The sequence below is a fragment of the Haematobia irritans genome, chromosome 3 (assembly GCF_050003625.1).
Source record: "Haematobia irritans isolate KBUSLIRL chromosome 3, ASM5000362v1, whole genome shotgun sequence".
NCBI classification, from domain to species: Eukaryota; Metazoa; Arthropoda; class Insecta; order Diptera; family Muscidae; genus Haematobia; species Haematobia irritans.
Genome location: NC_134399.1, coordinates 145,930,315 through 145,951,896, shown reverse-complemented (window position 1 = coordinate 145,951,896; position 21,582 = coordinate 145,930,315). Strand labels below are relative to the sequence as shown.

At 32.6% G+C, this 21,582-nt stretch overlaps 1 protein-coding gene across 1 annotated transcript in view; it reads left to right on the top strand.

Annotated features, from left to right (window-relative positions):
• The window catches only part of RhoU, a 453,815-nt gene that overhangs the window by 249,056 nt on the left and 183,177 nt on the right, over positions 1 to 21,582 (top strand). Inside the window, 1 exon segment of the mRNA XM_075298733.1 lies at positions 16,276 to 17,781. Coding sequence (XP_075154848.1) covers positions 16,573 to 17,781 — 1,209 coding nt within the window. The 5' untranslated portion in view covers positions 16,276 to 16,572.

Here is a 21,582-nt window from a genome sequence, read left to right as displayed (position 1 = left end):
TTTCTGTAGAAATAAAATTTTGACAAAATTTTCTATAGAAATAAAATTTCGAGAGAAATTTTGGCAAAATTTTCTGTAGAAATAAAGTTTTGACAAAATTTTCTATAGAAATAAAATTTCGAGAGAATTTTCTATAGAAATAAAGTTTTGAAAATGTTTTCCATGGGAACACAATTTTCTATATAAATACAATTTTTAGAAAATATTCCATAGGAATAAAATCTTGAGAAAATTTTCTATAGGAATAAAATGTTGAGAAAAATATCTTTAGACATACATTTTCGTAAAACTTTTTTATATAAATAAAATTTTGACAAAATTTTCTATAGAAATAAAATTTCGAGAGAATTTTCTATAGAAATAAAATTTTGAAAATATTTTCCATGGGAACAAAATTTTGGCAAAATTTTCTATAGAAATAAAATTTTGTTTTGTTTGTTATTGTTGGCTTCTCTTCAATCGTTATTGTTGTTTTTTTTTTTTTTGATCTCAGCTTAAAGCCATGCATTGACTAAACTACAAGTGTAGCTTAACCAACAGAGGAAAAGTATGCTTGTCAAATTTATTTGGGCAAAGCCCTATAGACTGCAAGATGGTTGGATGTACAGCTGTTTCGGAATTACCACATTCCTCATCAGCATCCTCTACTTGCAGCAAAACTATCAACCAATTATCAGAATAAATTCGGGTAATTCACTCAACCCAACGTGAACTACACTTGAACCTCCCGAAAAAGGGTTTGATAGTCGGCTACTGCCTAAACAAATTTGCCAGCATATCTCTTTTCCTTTGCCAAACTCAAATCATCGATTTGTATGTATAAAATTTTGACAAAATTGTCTTTAGAACTAAAATTTTGACAAAATTTTCTTTGGAAATAAAATTTTGACAAAATATTCTATAGAAATAAAATTTTGCAAAATAAGAACTGTTTTGTTTGGTAGCTTTTTGGTAAAATTTTCTTCAAATTTATTTTATTTTAATTTTAAGTCTGTGTTTTGTAAAAGTCTAACCAAGTGCTGTCCAAATCGGAACAGATTTAAATATAGGCATATGGGAACATAAACCTTTATACACAATTGTAATTAAAACTGTACCAGGTCATTATATATCGAATTCAAGTAAAAAATGTTTTCTTTCCGAAATCCTCAAAATAAATATTGTAGCTTGTATTTGAAGCTTTTAATCTTGAAACGAAATCGCAGCAAATTTAAGGAGCATTTCTCCAAATAAAATAGACAAAACTTCAAAGATTTGGGTTCTACATTTAAAAATGTTTTTTTTTTAAGCAAAGATTATGAAATTGGTTTTATTAAAAATGTCTTTATTTTACCGACAATTGTCCTTACTATTATGTAAATTACATATCCTAAGTTTCATAACCATTCATATTAGGTCAATATTTTTTTATCGCGACTAATCGATTTTTTAATAGGGACTAAAATCAACAAAACGTCTATTAACAAAAAATTTAAAAGTTTTATGATATTTTGGTATATCCCAAACGGAGAGCAGCAATTTGCTTCGGATTTTGAAATTCGAAATTTGGTGCTGTTTTGGACACAAAAATAGACGTACCATACACTGAAAAAAAATAGTGTCGTAAGGCCAATGGTTTCATATTCTTCAAATACAAATGCGAATTTTGCTTAGCATACAGATGCATTTCTCTGACATAAAGTTTTTTTCCTTGTCCAAAAATCGATCAACTTTTCAATGAAGTCATTTTGTCCTTATATTTAAGAGATTCTACTTAAAACTGGGTATTTTTAAATGAAAGAAATCTTATTAGAGTATGGTCAACTTGATTTTTTTAATTTCGAAAATTTCTTCAATATTAATGAAACTGTTTGTGAATAGAGTTATGGTATCTTTTATCTGATAGAATATTTAAAGTTCTATTGATGCAAAACAAATACTGTTATGTTTATATTGTCATATACAAACTTTTTGTGGTCCCCTAACAGCAGTTCAATCGATTTCATAATGAATGACAAAGCTTGACTTCACATCACTGCATAAAACTCTTCCCACCACATATAACTCAAAGAGATGCATCACAAACCAACAAACTCAAATATTCGAAGTTTTAGCCTTCAACTTTGTCGTTAGTGGTATCATCAACATTATCATCATTCCGGTTTGGGTTTCTTGTAACTCTTTGAATTTTTTTTCTTTATGTTTTCTTCATGCACCGGACTTTATCAACATTCTAGCTTTAGGCCATTACATTAAAACAACTGGTCAACATACAAAATACGAAATACTCTACCCTGCCCATATTGTGCTGAAACGTTGTTCTTTGCCTTTTGTCTTTAATGCCTGCCAGCATATGCAACTGACATTTTTATGGTCTTCGTCCAGTGTCACCCCTTTCTCAACCCAATGTCCATCATGCAATATGTGCAGAATGCACGAATACACTTAAGTGCCCATAAGAAATGTCGACGAAAAATAGCTTCGGCATTTAAGTGGAATAAAAGACGGAAAAAATAGCAAATGTCAAAGAAAAAAATGAATGAACGTTGAAAAAACGTTAATGACGAAAACGATGTCATTCAAGATACAATGCACCAACAAGTCAAGCAGCAGCTGATCTTTACACTCGAGAAAAAAAACAAAAACAAGGCAAACAAATACTGATCTGTAGTTCACTTGACTTAGACAAAGGTTTACACACAATGCGTGTAGGAAAATGATCACCTCAAAAATGTTTGAAGAGCATTAAGGTACTTTTTCACGGGGTGCATATAAAATTTTCACGGAGTCACCGCAATGCAACTGTCGGTCTTGCTTACAAAGAGTCATGGGTTCAATCCCAGCTGCGACCGAACACCAAAAATTATTTCAGCAGTGGATTATCCCCTCTCAATATTGCTGGTGACATTTTTGTATGTTTCAACGCTTTTCTATGTGGTTTCACCGCAATGGAATATGCCGTTCGGATTCGGCAATAAAAGGGAGGTCGCTTGTCATTTAGCTAAACATAGAATCGGGCAGCACTCAGTGATAAGAGAAAAGTTCACCTCTATGCTATCACAATGGACTGAATAGTCTAAGTGAGCCTGAAATATCGAGCTGCCACTAAACGAACCCAATCTATAAACTGGCAACAATGTTATTTTCTTGCAAATCGTGTATCTGTTGGTGTTTGCTGAGAAAACAATATTTTTGCGACAAAATGCTCCATTTTCCTCATGGTGGAGTGTGCATAAGATTCTGCCTGGTTAATGTGATTATCATAGGGATTTGCAGCGGAAAAGAGGATATACTTTGAAATATGCTTGCACTTGCTACTAGAGGTGTGCACGTGAGTAATATTTTACTCACGCACGCTCACGCACACTCACGACGGGAAAATCTTACTAACGCACGATATTGTTTGGTAGGACTGACGCTCACGCACAGTCACGAAAAGTAAACTTGTATTCACGCACGAAATGTCGTGACTAACGAAAAATATGGTGACTCACGAATAATTTTATGACCAATTTACCTTATCGACATGTTTGAAAACATGAGCATGATTAAAATCGAGAGCGTTATTAAACTCTTAACGTCCCAGGTGTCACTAAAATTGTAAATGAATTCATCTCGTACACGTTTTATGTCAGTGAGCGGGATTTTTTTTCGTGAGCGTATTTTTCCGAAATTCGTTAATCACGCACAATCACGAAGAAATTATTTTCGTGATTCACGCTCACGCACGACTTTTGGTTTTTTAATCACGCTCACGCACACTCACGCCGTTGCCAACAGCGTGACTCACGACTCACGCGTGAGTCACGAAATTTTTCGTGATTCACGACAATTTCGTGTCTCGTGCAGACCTCTACTTGCTACACTCCTTAAATCAATGCCACAAAATATTACTTTAGTTTAATGCCAAATATCTTGAGTGTATCGTGTTAGCCATTAGTTCGAAGGTATGTAAAAGCAACAGATGCATTTTACGACAAATAAAACAAACAAAAACATCGTATATACGTTACACTCATGCGAGTGTGTGTGTATGGATTCATGGAATGGCTATCTCAAGTTCTTGCCTACGCATTTCTTCAAAAACTATTGTGGACTTCAAACCAAGTATTTCTTTAAAGGGTCTTTGGTGAAATGATCAGAGTTTGCTTTTTATACCCTGCGCCACACTGTGGGACACGTCCGTCTGTCTCTGAACACATTTTTGTAATCAAAGTCTAGTCGCAGGGAGCCACCGTGGTGCAATAGTTAGCATGCCCGCCTTGCATACACAAGGTCATGGGTTCGATTCCTGTTACGACCGAAAACCAAAAAGTTTTTCAGCGGTGGATTATCCCACCTCAGTAATGCTGGTGACATTTCTGAGGGTTTCAAAGCTTCTCTAAGTGGTTTCACTGCAATGTGGAACGCCGTTCGGGCTCGGCTATAAAAAAGAAGGTCCCTTGTCATTGAGCTTAACATGGAATAGAGCAGCACTCAGTGATAAGAGAGAAGTTCACCACTGTGGTATCACAATGGACTGAATAGTCTAAGTGAGCCTGATACATCGGGCTGCCACATAACCTAACCTAACCTAACCTAGGTCGCAGTTTTAGTCCAATCGACTTAAAATTTGGCACAAGTATGTGTTTTGGCTCAAAATAGAACCCTATTAATTTTGGAAGAAATCGGTTCAGATTTAGATATAGCTCCCATATATATCTTTCGCCCGATATGGACTTATATGGCCCCAGAAGCCAGAGTTTTACCCTAATTTGCTTAAAATTTTGCACAAGAAGAACAATTAGTACTATAGTCAAGTGTGCCAAATTTTATTGAAATAGGTTCAGATTTAGATATAGCACTCATATATATCTTTCGCCCGATATGGACTAATACGGTCCCAGTAGCCAGAGTTTTACCCCAATTTGGTTGAAATTTTGCACTAGGAGTAAAATTAGTAGTGTAGTCAAGTGTGCCAAATTTTATTGAAATCGGTTCAGATTTAGATATAGCTCCCATATATGTCGTTCGCCCGATTTACATTCATATGACCACAGTGGCCAATCTTTTACTCCGATGTTATTGAAATTTTGCACACGGAGTAGAGTTAGCATTGTAGCTATTTTTTACAGCATGGTCACCCTCTACGTTCTCTGAAAATTTCAACTAAGTGGCTTTATCCGTTTTAGAGCCCAAGTTAATCGGAGAACTTAAGTCATTGGGGCCTTCAAAAGTCGGGCAAGGACAGGCTCCCCTCCACGTCCAAATATTAATTCCACGTCCATATTAATTCCATAACTTCCCCCAGTTTAGTTTTTTCGCTGCACTTACAAAATAAGTCGGACAAAGGGCAGGTCTGCTCCTTGACGAAATATAAAAAAATAAAGTAGCGGATCGTTGCCCAGAGGCAACCCCTACTCTTCCCTGAAAATGTCAAGTAAATCGGAGAACTCAGGTCCAATTTTCAAAAAGTAGCGCAATGGAGAGGCCCCCTTCCTCGACCAGATCTCAAAAACTGAGGTACCTTATTTTCACCACAAGAGCACCCTCTACGTTCTCTGAAAATTTCAAGTCGGTTCTGCCGTTTCCCAGCTTACATACAAACAAACAAAGAAATAATCAAACATACTTTGAATTTTATAAATATAGATAAAATTCTTCAATATGATGAACTGGTGAAAATATAATACAAGGCATAGTATTGAAATGAAAAAGGTGGCGGTATATTTTATATTTGTTCCCATTGATGCATTTAATTGTCTGCTTTTTAATGTTCATCATATTTTTATTCCACATACATCATTATACCAAATGAAGTGGGGTAATAAAACGAAAAAGAAATCAGTTCACCCTCCCCCAATTAGCCATAACATTTTTAATAGCCCATTTTTGTTAACAAATTTTATGAGTTTAACAGCGATATCAAACAAAAAAAGCAGTACTTTTTGACCCAATTTAACGCTTGTTGATTTTTTCCCATTTTCAGCAGTTGTTGCAAGTCCATATAAACAAAACTGACCACTCTCAACTGAAAAATACGGCCAACATTAAAAATATTTATCGTCATAAACCACCAGGGGAAATTGAATTGTATGGTGTTGACGCTGGCCATTGTAGTTTAGTTGAATGTTATTGCCCCCCTCCAATTTGGATTGTTGATCTGTCCATAAAAGCAAAGTGAGAATTTAGTAGCATGTTTGCTATACTAATGTTAGACCTGTTACCAAGTACATTTGCCATTTTCGGGGGAGCATTGGACACTGAACATTGAAATGGAAATTTTAAAATGCTATAAATTTGGTATTGTTTGTTTGTTTTTCTGATGTTGTTTTTTTGGAAGTTGAGTTTAATGTGTGACTTGATGCTTAGAATTTATATGTTGTTGATTTTTTCTTGCATTCATTCACGAACTCCAACATATTTTAGAGGATTTATTTCAATTTTTCATTATTAAAGGATCACGTTGCTTTTAAGCCTATGGCTTAGTTCTCCTGTATAAATATACGAAAGTGATTCCGGCATAAATATATAAAATTAACCTTTCCAAATTTCTTACATGTTCGCCGAATTCGTGAATAAAAATCAAAGCAGGAGGTTTTATTGAGGATTTTCGAAATAAGTAAAATAGTAAACAATAGTACCTAACATTATTGGTGATATCGGACCGTATATTTCCAAACAGAATTATGAAAATATAATGAGTTACTTTTGAGATGTAGAATGTAAAAAATGTAATTAAGAAAAAAAAAACAAGTAAGTTCGGCCAGGCCGAATCTTATGTACCCTCCACCATGGATTGCATAGAAACTTGTACTAAAGACTGTCATCCATAATCGAATTATTTGGGTTGCGGTAACACTTGCCGATGGCAAGATATCTTAAACTTCTTAACTAAAAACTTCTTCTCAATTGTAAGTTAGTCCATACGAGGTATATTAAATAAAAAAGGCCGATTAAATACGTAAATAATTCAGTTCGAAAAAATTTTCTATAGTAATAAAATTTTGACAACATTTTCTATAGTAATAAAATTTTGACAAAATTTTCTATAGAAATAACATTTTGACAAAATTTTCTATAGCAATAAAATTTGGACAAAATTTTCTATAGTAATAAAATTTTGACAAAATTTTCTATAATAATAAAATTTTGACAAAAGTTTCTATAGTAATAAAATTTTGACAAAATTTTCTATGGTAATAAAATTTTGACAAAATTTTCTATAGTAATAAAATTTTGACTAAATTTTCTATAGTAATAAAATGTTGACAAAATTTTCTATAGAAATACAAGTTTGAAAAAATTTTCTATAGTAATAAAATGTTGACAAAATTTTCTATAGTAATAAAATTTTGACAAAATTTTCTATAGTAATAAAATTTTGACAAACTTTTCTGTAGTAATACAAGTTTGACAAAATTTTCTATAGTAATAAAATTTTGACAAAATTTTCTATAGTAATAAAATTTTGACAAAATTTTGTATAGTAATACAAGTTTGAAAAAAATTTTCTATAATAATAAAATGTTGACAAAACTTTCTATAGAAATAAAATTTTGACAAAATTTTCTATAGTAATAAAATTTTGACAAAATTTTCTATAGAAATAAAATTTTGGTAGATTATTTTGGGGATCGGCTATATATAACTATAGACCGATATGGATCAATTTTTGCATGGTTGTTAGAGGCCATTTACTAACACCTCTTCCAAGGGGTTCCGGAGGTCTAATCTGGTGATCGGTTTATATGGGTGCTATATATAATTATGGACCGATGTGGACCAATTTTTGCATGGTCATTAGAGACCATATACTAACTCCAGATACCAAATTTCAGCCGGATCGGATAAAATTTGCTTCTCTTAGAGGCTCCGCAAGTCAAATCGGGGGATCGGTTTATATGAGGGCTATATATAATTATGGACCGATGTGGACCAATTTTTGCATGGTTGTTAGAGACCATATACTAACACCACGTACCAAATTTCAGCCGGATCGGATGAAATTTGCTTCTTTTAGAGCAATCGCAAACCAAATTTGGGGGTCCGTTTATATGGGGGCTATACGTAAAAGTGGACCGATATGGCCCATTTGCAATACCATCCGACCTAGGTTAGGTTAGGTTATGTGGCAGCCCGATGTATCAAGCTCACTTAGACTATTCAGTCCATTGTGATACCACAGTGGTGAACTTCTCTCTTATCACTGAGTGCTGCCCGATTCCATGTTAAGCTCAATGACAAGGGACCTCCTTTTTATAGCCGAGTCCGAACGGCGTTCCACATTCCAGTGAAACCACTTAGAGAAGCTTTGAAACCCTCAGAAATGTCACCAGCATTACTGAGGTGGGATAATCCACCGCTGAAAAACTTTTTGGTGTTCGGTCTTAGCAGGAATCGAACCCACGACCTTGTGTATGCAAGGCGGGCATGCTAACCATTGCACCACGGTGGCTCCCATCCATCCGACCTACATCAATAACAACTACTTATGCCAAGTTTCAAGGCGATAGCTTGTTTCGTTCGGAAGTTAGCGTGATTTCAACAGACGGACGGACGGACATGCTCAGATCGACTCAGAATTTCACCACGACCCAGAATATATATACTTTATGGGGTCTTACAGCAATATTTCGATGTGTTAAAAACGGAATGACAAAGTTAATATACCCCCATCCTATGGTGGAGGGTATAAAAACTAAAAATTTATTTTTAACTTTTTAGGAAAAGGGGTATCTTCATGTAGGGACATTGAGCAGATTAAGTATGAAATTCTTCAAAGCAGCAGTATAATTTTAAACTTTCATTATTATTATAAACTTAACAGGTTTATCTACACACAAGCGAGATATTATATGCGAAGAATTATAGATTTTGGATCACTTGGTACACATTATTATAAGAATGCTTGTATTTAGAAGTACAAAAATAATTCATAACATATTTTTTGCAAAAATATCAGTTAAATCAAATCTATCAAATCATTTTCTATTCTTCATATTTATTCGATCATCTTTCGTATATCGCTCTTGCCACTAAATAAAACCATGGCAAAAATTTCCCCAGTGAATTTTCCCACAATATTTCTATGAGTTTCACAAAACTCATAATATTTCCTTTATTTCATATCACGATATTAGCAAATGCCATAATAAAACTCTAAAGCAGTGACAAAGCTGTTGCAAACAATAAACAAATAAAAAAATGAAATAAGTATATTTCTCAAGCTCAATTCTTGTATATCCGTTACTTAACTTCCTGTCTTAACTTTTGTTACACTTTGTCAGACAGCCGCACTCTCTCCCTGACAGGCTGTCCGTCCATTTTACCATTTAGCATACCAGCCTTCACTCATTCCATTCTATCATAAGTTCTTTAATGCATTCACTTGGGCTTCCAACTATTTTATAGTGCGTCAAAAAAAAAAAAAATTAAATAAAATAAAATAAAAAATGAAGAGATGAATGTACAAACCTCCTTTATGTTTGGAACAAGACTTCATAAGAAGAGTTAGGTTTGTTGCTGATGTGGTTTATATTACATTGTTCTTTATAAAAAGTTACGTTTGTTGCTGTCTCTTTATGACATTTTATTTCTTGTTGGTTTTGTTGTAGTTCCTTTTCTTAAAACTGAGTTGCAACTTCCCATCGTATTATGCATTATTGTCATTATATTGTACAGTGAAGTAAAGGGGAGAAAAATATATCGAAAAAAAAAATTAAATACAGGAGAAAAATATGTGGCATTTTAACATTGGAAATGTAAAAAATTTCAATGCAGTCATATCATTTGGGTAACATCAAACCCAAATTATAATGTTTCTATGGCCTTCGTATGTGATGGTATTTTTCTCTTGTATCATATACCAACTATAAACTGTGACAACGAAAAAATAGTTTATGTTAAATATTGACATTGGACACAAAAAATGTTTTCCTCTCAAACAAGATTTGCTTGAAATTTGAAATATAGGGTTATTTTAAGTCACCTTTCGTACGATTCCAACATTTAGTAAGAATGAACTACAGTAAATTTGTGAATTGCAGTTAAAAAAGTACACCACAGGGCATTACATTTTCTTGGTTTTAACCAGGGCTGTGGAGTCGAGTCAATTTTGCTCGACTCCGACTCCAGCATTTTTCATCAGCCTCGACTCCGACTCCGGAGTCGACTGCGGGTAATATAACTATTACACGGTACCCCGTAAATGCGAGCTATATAAATTAGACAAATTTGTATACACTTCTACAAAATCTATGTACACTAAAAAAAATGCTATCGTGAAATCAAATAGTTCATGTCTTTAAAATACGAATGCAAACTTTGCTTAGCATAGAGAAAGGCGTCTTTCTCTAATATAAAGTTTTTTTCCTTGTCCAAAAGTCGATAAACTTTTCAATGAAGTCGTATTGTCCTTATGATTAAGTGATTTCACTTAAAAATGGGTATCATAACATGAAAGAAAAAAGGTTTGGGCTAAGGTCAACTTGACTTTCATAATTCAGAAAAACTCTTTAAATTTAATGAAATTGTCTTTAAATTTGTTGTCTTTTTGTATCGTGACTACAAAGCAAAAAATCGTTCAAATATAGGACATGTTTTTCAACACTTTATTTTAAAGACATTTTTACTTAAAACATAGCATAATTTCTACTGGAAGTCGAGTCTTAATTTGGAAAATAAAGTTGTCGTTAACTCGTTTTTAAAAGACTTTGATAGCATATGAAGAAAAAAACTGATAAAGCGAAAAATTTGCTTCCTAGAAGCAAGTACACCAAACCCAAATTTAAAAGAGAATTGATTCTTAAAAGTATCTTACTTATATTCTTCGCTTCTTTGGCGCGGAATCAATACCAAATTTTTTAAAGTAAAGACAAAATCTTTGGAACTGGGCATGCTTTTTTTTCAGTGTATTTTATTTATATAATTTATATAACGTTATGGGACGAAACACAATTTTAGAAAAAAAAAAAAAAAACAAATAAGGAAAGTCTAAAGTTGGACGGACCGACTACACTACACTCTCTAGTATTTAGATCTAAATTTCCATAAAATCTAAAATACTTAAAATTTTGAGAAAATTTGCTATAGAAATAAAATTTTGAGACAATTTTCTGTATAAATATTAAAATTTTTACCAAAATATCTATAGAAATAAAATTTTGACTAATGTTTTTTATAGAAATCAAATTTTGACAACATTTTCTATAGAAATAAAATTTTAACAAAATTTTCTATAGAAATAATTTTTTTAAAAAATTATCAATAGAAATAATATTTTGCAAAATTTTCTACAGAAATAAAAGTTTGCAAAATTTTCTATAGAAATAAAATTTTGAGAAAATTATCAATACAGATAAAACTTTGCAAAATTTTCTATAGAAATAAAATTTTGACAAAATTTTTTATAGAAATAAAATTTTGCATAATTTTCTATAGAAATAAAATTTTGCAAAATTTTCTATAGAAATAAAAGTTGAAAAAAATTTCTATAAAAATAAAAGTTTGCAAAATTTTCTACAGAAATAAAATTTTGACAAATTTTTTTATAGAAATAAAACTTTGACAAAATTGGCTATAGAAATAAAATGTTGACAACATTTTTTATAGAATTAAAATTTTGCAAAATTTTCTATAGAAATAAAATTTTTAGAAATTTATCAATAGAAATAAAATTTTGCAAAATTTTCTATAGAAATAAAATGTTGCAATATTCTATATAGAAATAAAATTTTGCAAAATTTTCTATAGAAATAAAAGTTTGACAAAATTTTCTATAGAAATAAAATTTTGCGATATTCTATATAGAAATAAAATATTGCAAAATTTTCTATAGAAACAAAAGTTTGCAAAATTTTCTAAAGAAATAAATTTTTGACCAATTTTTTATAGAAATAAAATTTTGACAAAATTTTCTATAGAAACAAAATTTTGCAGAATTTTCTATAAAAATAAAATTTTGACAAAATTTCTATAAAAATAAAAGTTTGCAAAATTTTCTATAGAAATAAAATTTTGACAAATTTTTTTATAGAAATTATACTTTGACAAAATTGGCTATAGAAATAAAATTTTGACAAAATTTTCTATAGAAATAATTTTTTGAAAAAATTATCAATAGAAATAAAAATTTTTACAAAATTTTCTATAGAAATAAAATTTTGACAAAATTTTCTATAGAAATGAAATTTTGACAAAATTTTCTATAGAAATAAAATTTTGACAAAATTTTCTATAGAGATAAAATTTTTAAAAAACTTTCTATAGAAATCAAATTTTGATAAAATTTTCCATAAAAACACAATTTTGAAAAAATTTTCTATAAAAAAAATTGACAAAATTTTCTTTAGAAATAAAATTTTGTAAAATTTTCTATAGAAAAAAAATTTATTTCGGCAATGGCCGGCTATCATAAACCTTTTTTCGGAAGGTTCAAGTGCGATTCACTTTGGGTTTAGTGACTGACTGCCTGAATTTATTCTTATAATTGGTTGATAGTTTTGCTGCAAGTTGAGGATGCTGATGAGGAATGTGGTAATTCCGAAACGTGCGTCCATCCAACCATCTTGCAGACTATAAGGCTTTGCCCAAATAAATTTGACAACATTCTTTTCTTCTGTTGGTTGCAGTTTAGTCAACGCAATGGTTTTAAAGCTTAGATCAAAACAACAAATATGAAAAAAAATTTGACAAAATTTTCTATAGAAATAAAATTTTGATAAAATTTTCTTTAGAAATAAAAATTTGATAAAATTTTCTTTAGAAATAAAAAATTTGGAAAAAAATTCTGTAGAAATAAAACTTTGACAAAATTTTCTTTATTTCAATATTCGACATATGTATATAGGTATATGATCTTAAAATAAAATTAACAAAATAAAATCGATTGAAATATTGCAAATAAATTGTTGTGGTGGTGGGCATTAAAATGGATCGATTCAGCCCGTCCGCTAGTCTAACATTCTAGGAAGCATAAAATGATCTCCGTAATTGGAAGTTGCTTTTCATTTACAGTCATACCGTACATTGATCTAATGAATAACGCAATGGAAACTAATTTGCGTAAAAACTTGTTTAGTTGCAAGAATGTGAAGTATTTTAAAAAATGTACTTTATCCGGAGTCGGAGTCGAGCAACATTTTTACGACTCCGACCACTTAGAGCAGTTTTGAAACCCTCAGAAATGTCACCAGCATTACTGAAGTGTGCTATAATCCAGTCCACCGCTGAAAAACTTTTTTTTTGGTGTTCGGCCGAAGCAGGAATCAAACTCACGACCTTGTGTATGCAAGGCGGGCATGCTAACCATTGCACCACGGTGGCTCTGCTTAAACCAATGTTTCTATATGAATTTCTTACAATTGTAGTTTTCCACCATCAGCAAAGAGAATACAAAACAGAAACTAGTCAGTGTCCCATACATCATTTGCTGCATGAAATAATATCCGCTTGTGGATGTGCCTTCCTTGTACTATAATAGCAGCACTTAACTCGGTTAGTAAAGAAAACAAAACAAAGTAAAAACACTCAAATGAATTCTCGTCTTACATTAACATACATACGTGACATAAATACACCCAGGAAAAATTCAGATTCTTAAATATGACACAGAAATGTAATGATAACATTCGATATTTGTCCTATTTTTTGTGAAGTAGTGAAATAAAGAGAATATGAAAATAAGCGCTATTTGCCCTAACATTAGTCAAAGTGTAAGAGAAAATACAAACAAGTATATACGGCCGTAAGTTCGGCTAGGCCGAAGCTTATGTACCCTCCACTATGGATTGCGTAGAAACTTCTTCTAAACACTGCCATCCACAATCGAATTACTTGGGTTGCGGTAACCCTTGCCGATGGCAAGGTATCTTAAAACCTCCTAACACCGTCCATACGTGGTATATAATTATTAAAAAAGACCGACTAAATACGTATATAATTCAGTTTGACAAATTTTTCTATAGAAATAAAATTTTGATAAAATTTTCTATAGAAATAAAATTTTGACAAAATTTACTGTAGAAATAAAATTTTGACGAAATTTTCTATTGAAATAAAATTTGAACAAAATTTTCTATAGAATAAAATTTTAACAAAATTTTCTGTAGAAATAAAATTTTGCTAAAATTACAAATTTATAAAAATACAAATTTGACAAAATTTTCTATAGAAATAAAATTTTGGTAGATTATTTTTGGTGGCAACCATGATTATGAACCGATATGGACCAATTTTTGTGCGATTGGGGATATAGCCAATGGGGATATAACAATGGATTGAAAAGTCTAAGTGGGTCTGAAACTTAATCGGGCTGCCACTTTAACCTAACTTAACTATAGACCGATATGGAACAATTTTGGTATGGTTGTTAGCGGCCATATACTAACACCACGTTCAAAATTTCAACCAGATCGGATGAAATTTGCTTCTCTTTGAGCCAAATCTGGGGATCGGTTTATATTGGGGCTATATATAATTATGGACCGATGTTGGCAATTTTTGCATGATTGTTAGAGACCATATACCAACACCATGTACCAAATTTCAGCCGGATCGGATTAAATATGCTTGTCTTAGAGGCTCCGCAAGCCAAATCTTGGTATCGGTTTATATGGGGGCTATATACAATTATGGACCGATGTGGACCAATTTTCGCATGGTTGTTAGAGACCATAACCAACACCCTGTACAAAATTTCAGGCGGATCGGATGAAATTTGCTTCTCTTTGAGGCTCCGCAAGCCAAATCTTGGTATCGGTTTATATGGGGGCTATATACAATTATGGACCGATGTGGACCAGTTTTTGCATGGTTGTTAGAGACCATGAACCAACACCATGTACAAAATTTAAGGCGGATCAGATGAAATTTGCTTCTCTTTGAAGCTCCGCAAGCCAAATCTGGGGATCGTTTTATATGGGGGCTATATATAATTGTGGACCGCTGTGGACCAATTTTTGCATGGTTGTTAGAGACCATATATCAACACCATGCAACACCAACAGATCTGGAGATCTGTTTATATGGGGGCTATATATAATTATGGACCGATGTTGTTAGAGACCATATACCAACACCATGTACCAAATTTCAGCCATATCGGATGAAATATGCTTCTCTAAGAGGTTCCGCAAGCCAAATATGAGGGTCCGTTTATATGGGGGCTATACATAAAACTGGACCGATATGGCCCATTTGCAATACCATCCGACCTACATTAATAACAGCTACTTGTGCCAAGTTTCAAGTTGATAGCTTGTTTCGTTCGGAAATTAGCGTGATTGCAACTGACGGCCGGACGGACATGCTTAGATCGACTTAGAGTTTCACCACGACCCAGAATATATATATTTTATGGGGTGTTAGAGCAATATTTCGATATGCTACAAACGGAATGACAAAGTTAATATACCCCCCATCCTATGGTGGAGGGTATAAAAAGAATCTGAAATAACATCAGCTATAGTTTTTGTATAAATGTCCATTTACAAGAGACGTACAGTAGAAAAATTGTATCAAAATTGCGTATTTGTAGTTGATGTATAAAAATGCATTTTACCCACCAATATGGAAAATTATATGTCTCTAAAATAACACTGAGAAATTAATCGAAACTAAGCGGGGAATTAGAGTTCGGTATCATTTTAGGTTAGGTTAGGTGGCAGCCCGATGTATTAGGCTCACTTAGACTATTCAGTCCATTGTGATACCACATTGGTGAACTTCTCTCTTATCACTGAGTGCTGCCCGATTCCGTGTTAAGCTCAATGACAAGGGACCTCCTTTTTATAGCCGAGTCCGAACGGCGTTCCACATTGCAGTGAAACCACTTAGAGAAGCTTTGAAACCCTCAGAAATGTCACCAGCATTACTGAGGTGGGATAATCCATCGCTGAAAAACTTTTTGGTGTTCGGTCGAAGCAGGAATCGAACCCACGACCTTGTGTATGCAAGGCGGGCATGCTAACCATTGCACCACGGTATCATTTTGGTATCATTTTCTGTTGTGGATTTCAGTAGTCAAAGGGTTAATCGCTACGTTTATATTAGTATTATAATTATTCCCTTACAAAGCTTTTTTTCCATGCATTACATTTTTATCGTTTATTCAGCTTCTGTAAAAGACCTAACTTGTTGATCATAAAAGGGTTTTAGCCTATTTTAGGAGTAAGTGTTATATACAGATCTCCTCATATATTGCTTCCAAAAATGATCTTATATAAATCAATCAAAAGCATGTTTTCTCTCAGCGTATATATTTTCGTATTATATATTTACCATACTCAACTCATTTTGTTTTTGTTTTCGTTATAGGTTCACTTCTTGGATACATCGTGTAGTTTGTTCTCCTCGTTCTTGTCTCGTCACATATAAAATATCAAAGTAAGTCAGCAAGTCAAGCGGCAAAGGAAATATTTGATATCTCAGATAAACGTATACCACTTCAAGCAGATTTTAAATTGAAAACGTGCTTAGTTTTTCAAGAAACCAAGACAACCAAAACCACCATCATCTTGGTTGAGATCCTTTTTTGAAGCGAAGCGCAGAGCTGGCCTTTGGCAAGCAATAGCAATATCGTCCTCATAAGCCAACATCAACATTACCGACACAATGACAGTAAAATTGGCAAAATTATTTGGTAATTCAACGACAAACAAAAGCAACTCCAATTCGCAACAACCTCCTCCGCTGCCTCCTCCCAATCCACCGCAGACCACCTATAACAGCAGCAGCTATTATAGTCAAAAATTTCCACACTTGCAAGCGAAGACACAGAAACCCTATAATCCCTATATGGACGATGAGGATGATAATATGTCGTTGTACTCCACATCGACTTCGATTATGACATCACGAGATCATCCCTTCAATAATTCCCAGAGACCTTTGTTGGCCGAAAGGAAACCGCAAGTGATAGTGGCCAAACAAGGAAGTAGTGGGGGCAGTTGCAGCAGCAGCAGCAGTAGCAATGGCAGTAGTTCGAATAGCAAAAAGAAGCAACAGCAACAAAGCTTAAATCACAAGCATCAACAGCATGAGTTGTTATTGTCGTCGTCGCAACGACAACAGAAATCCTATATCTCTCCATATGTGCAACAACAGAAACGTGATAGTGCCAAAGGTTTACATGGCTTCAATGATTTTGATATCCTCTCCCAGCAGTACAATCAACACTTGCAGTCATCACCGCACCACATTGGCTATCCCTATGGTAGTCCACCATCGCCTACACAGGCCTCCAGTGATTTTATATTCGATTCAATAACGCCTACAACGGAGATGGCCCAACAACAGCAGCAGCAGCAGCAACAGTCAAATCATCAGTTTGCCAGTGTTTCGACAGCTTTGACATCAACGCCACGTTATGGCAACATTAGCAATTATGGTTCTACTTCGGTAGTATCCAACAACTATTACGTCAATACGGAGAATATCTTGCAGGCAACAACGACCACCAACCAACGAATTGGTTGTGGTGGTGGTGGCGGTAGTTCTGGCGGTCTTGGCTCTGGCTCTACTGGCAATCGTCCTTGCTATGATATTAATGAAGCCGATTATTATGGGAAATCTTCACGTTTCGAAGATGATTTCTGTAATCGCCGTAACATGGACTTCTCCAAGAGTCATCACACTTTGACTACATCACCATCGTCAACGGCTAATAGCAGCCATTTGCATGAGGGACCTTTCATTTTTGGTATAGCACCCGAGAATCAAACAGATTTTACTCGTATGCCAGCGGGTGGCAGGTCATTTGGTGATATTTCTGAGGATTCTGGTATAACCAAAGATGATGATAAATACTCAACGAAAGGCAGGGTAAGTGTTGAATGCTGAATTCTAGATTAAGAAATTACGATTGATTAGGGCCAAGAAATTTATTTGATTAAGGAACATAGCTATGGCACATCCTATGTTAAGTAACTCAAAGATTTTTCCTATTAACTGTTTGAAGAAAATCTTACCAAAAATCTACCAAATTAAAATTCAAACTTAATTCAAACTTTTTGTGGTTCGTATGAAGAAAATACGTTTTAACGACTTTCGCTAGCACCAATTAGGGAAATTACTATTTCTTCAAAAAGGGAGAACTTACAATGTATTTAATAGTATAACCTTACACGAGAATTAAAATAAAAAGATATTCATTTTTTTTTAATAATCGTATTTCCATTTAATTTTTTTTCTGTAGAACATTTTGGCAATTTTTTATCTATAGAAAATTTTGTCAAATTTCATTTCTATAGAAATTTTTGTCAAAAATTTCATTTCTACAGAAATTTTTGTCAAAATTTCATTTCCATAGAAAATTTTGTCAAAATTTTATTTCAATAGAAAATTTAGTCCAAATTTTATTTCAATAGAAAATTTTGTCCAAATTTTATTTCTATAGAAAATTTTGTCAAAAGTTTATTTTTGTAGAAAATTGTTTCAAAATTTTATTTCTATAGAAAATTTTGTCAAAGTTTTATTTCTGTAGAAAACTTTGTCGAAACTTTATTTCTATACAAAACTTTGTCAAAATTTTATTTTTATAGAAAATGTTGTCAAAATTTTATTTCTATAGAAAACTTTGTCAAAATTTTATTTCTATAGAAAACTTTGTCAAAATTTTATTTCTATAGAAAATTTTGTCAAAATTTTATTTCTATTGAAAAAAAAATATAAAAAATTTTTGTCAACATTTTATTTCTATAGACACTTTTGTCAAATTTTCTTTCTATAGACAATTTTATTGCTATAGAAAATGTTGTCAAAATTTTATTTCTATAGAAAAAAATATAGCAAATTTTGTGAAATGTTGTCAAAATTTTAGTTCTATAGAAAATTTTGTCAAAATTTTATTAGCATTGAAAATTTTATTTCTATTGAAAAAAATATAGCAAATTTTGTGAAATGTTGTCAAAATTTTATTTCAATAGAAAATTTTGTTTCTATAAAAAATTTTTAAAAATTATATTTCTAAAGAAAATTTTGTCACAAATTTAAAAATATAGCAAATTTTGTGAAATGTTGCCAAAATTTTATTTCAATAGAAAATTTTGTTTCTATAAAAAATTTTTAAAAATTTTATTTCTAAAGAAAATTTTGTCACAAATTTATTTCTATAGAAAATTTGGTCAAAACTTTATTTCTATAAAAAAAAAATATAACAAACTTTATGAAAATTTTATTTCTATAACAAATTTTGTCAAAATTTTAGTTGTATAGAAAATTTTGTCAAAATGTTGTTTTTATAGAAAATTTTGTCAAAATTTTGTTTTTATAGAAAATTTTGACAAAATTTTATTTCAACAAAATTTTATTTCAACACAAAATTTTGTCAAAATTTTATTTCAATGGAAAATTTTGTCAAAATTTTATTTCAATGGAAAATTTTGTCAAAATTTTATTTCATTAGAAAATTTTGTAAAAATTTTATTTATATAGAAAATTTTGTCAAAATTTTACTTCTATAGAAAATGTTATCAAAATTTTATTTCTATAAATGGAAAATTGTTTCCAAATTGCATGTACAAAATTTTGTCAAAATTCTAGAATTCTATCAACAGTTCAATCGTGGTCATCATGGGCCACATCATGATTACAGACGATAGGTAGGACGGGTAGGAATTGAGGCGACTGTACTTGTCACATAGCTTCAGCATAGTTGATCTAGTGTTGAATTTTCCCACGTCTTTTCTATTGTAGATTTCCGCATGACTTTCAGCATGTAAACCAAATACAATTTGAAATTGGTTTCTACAACAGCTTCTATTATATGTACCCCGATTTCAGTAGATATTTCCCAATTATCTTGCTACTTCATATTTTCGCTACATTTTTAAAGCATCTCTTAAATACTCTCTATTGGGACTCCAACCTTACCTAAATCCCTTTTCACTTGCACTTTTGTAAGATGTGTAATGTGTAGTTGTGAGGCGTTTGCATCAAAGTTAAAATTAAAAATTAGCACAACCCCATTGTCACTCTGTTGAAATAAATGTTGCTTTTGTTATATACCCTCTTTTTAGCGGAAATATTATCCACCATCCTAATTTTCGCATATAACAAATATTTCATAGTTTCACTTTATTCTCCTTTGGGCAGATTTTCTTGTTCGCACTAAAAAAACCCCTAATGGTATCATTGACGTAGTCCTAGAACTTCTCTTTCTCGTAGCCCCATGGTTCCTGTTGCTTTCAGATGATGTTGACGCTGACACAATACTTCTTATTTTGCAAAAGTTTTTTATAGCAAGGATAATGAAAGAATGAAACGAAATAGAGGGAAAAATGCTAGGAGGAAAGAATTATAATAATTGTCTCTTGCCATGGTGCTTCTAGTTTTGCTGTCGCTTGTGGTGTTAGTTACTTGTTGTTCCTTAAATGAAGGCTCCCGCTGTTCTATGAGTTTATAATGGGGCATGTCAAGATGACAACAAAGAACGAAAGGAAACATAGTTTAATGTCTTCGTATTAATGCAAGTGAGTCAAGGCATTACTAAAGGGAATACGAAATTGGATTGAATGAATATTTGCATCGCTGTAGGAACCTCCACTTTAAGCCATTCTTGGTTGGCGCATGCTGAGTGCTATGGTGATGAGTCCTTTTTGAAAGTTCATGGTCTGTCCAGGCCTTCACTACTGTCTTTAGGACATCGTCCCGATGATATTCGCCATTTATTTTAAACCCATCACGGTCGATGAACACGAGCGGTGAGCGACCATAGATCATAATGTCGGCTCACGCCATTACCATCGGCAGCACTTGTGTTGTCAATGCCCTGGGAGTCAATTTAACCCGATAATTTTTTCGTTCACAAATTGCTCAATTTGGAATGACTTTTTTTGAGACTATCACATTTGGTTTATATCCGTTTATATAAACCAAATGTGATAGTCTCAAAAAAACCTTTAGGTTAGGTGGCAGCCCGATGTATCAGGCTCACTTAGACTATTCATTTCATTGTGATAAAAAACCTTTAGATTTCCATTTACAGTCTAGAAGCTCAAAAATTCGAGAGATGGTATATACACCACATATATTTGTGAACTTCAAGTACCTCTAGACTTTCAACTTGAGGCAAATTAAATGAAAATTTTGGACCCTAGATGCAAATCGCTGGTTTTTTATACTAGGGCTACAAACGTAAACCGATAAAGCCCATCTTTAAATTTGCCCTGCCTCATTATTGAATGCTGTAGAATGATTACAACAGGCAGACGGATATCGTTATATTGTCTTCACACAGAGAAGGAATATGATCACCCCAACCATGTTCCAAGAGCAAACTGTTACTTTTTCATGGAAATTATGTATCTGATATTTTTGCGACAAAAATGCTACATGGTCGCTTTGAAAAAGTAACATGGAGCTCTTGAAACGTGTTTGAGGTGATCATATTCCTTCTCTGGGTGTTGGAAACTTATTTCAAGGCCAAAAACGTAATATCGTCATTTTCCGTCATAGACGGATACGACCCATTTTGACAACATTTGTATTTCCAAATCAGTGCTGTGTGCAGATGAGGTGAACATTTTAAACTAGTTCCCAACGAAATGTCCAAGCATAGTAAAATGTATTTTAGCGCATAGAAAAGTATTTCCTGTAAACCACTATTAAAGGGTGGTTAAAATT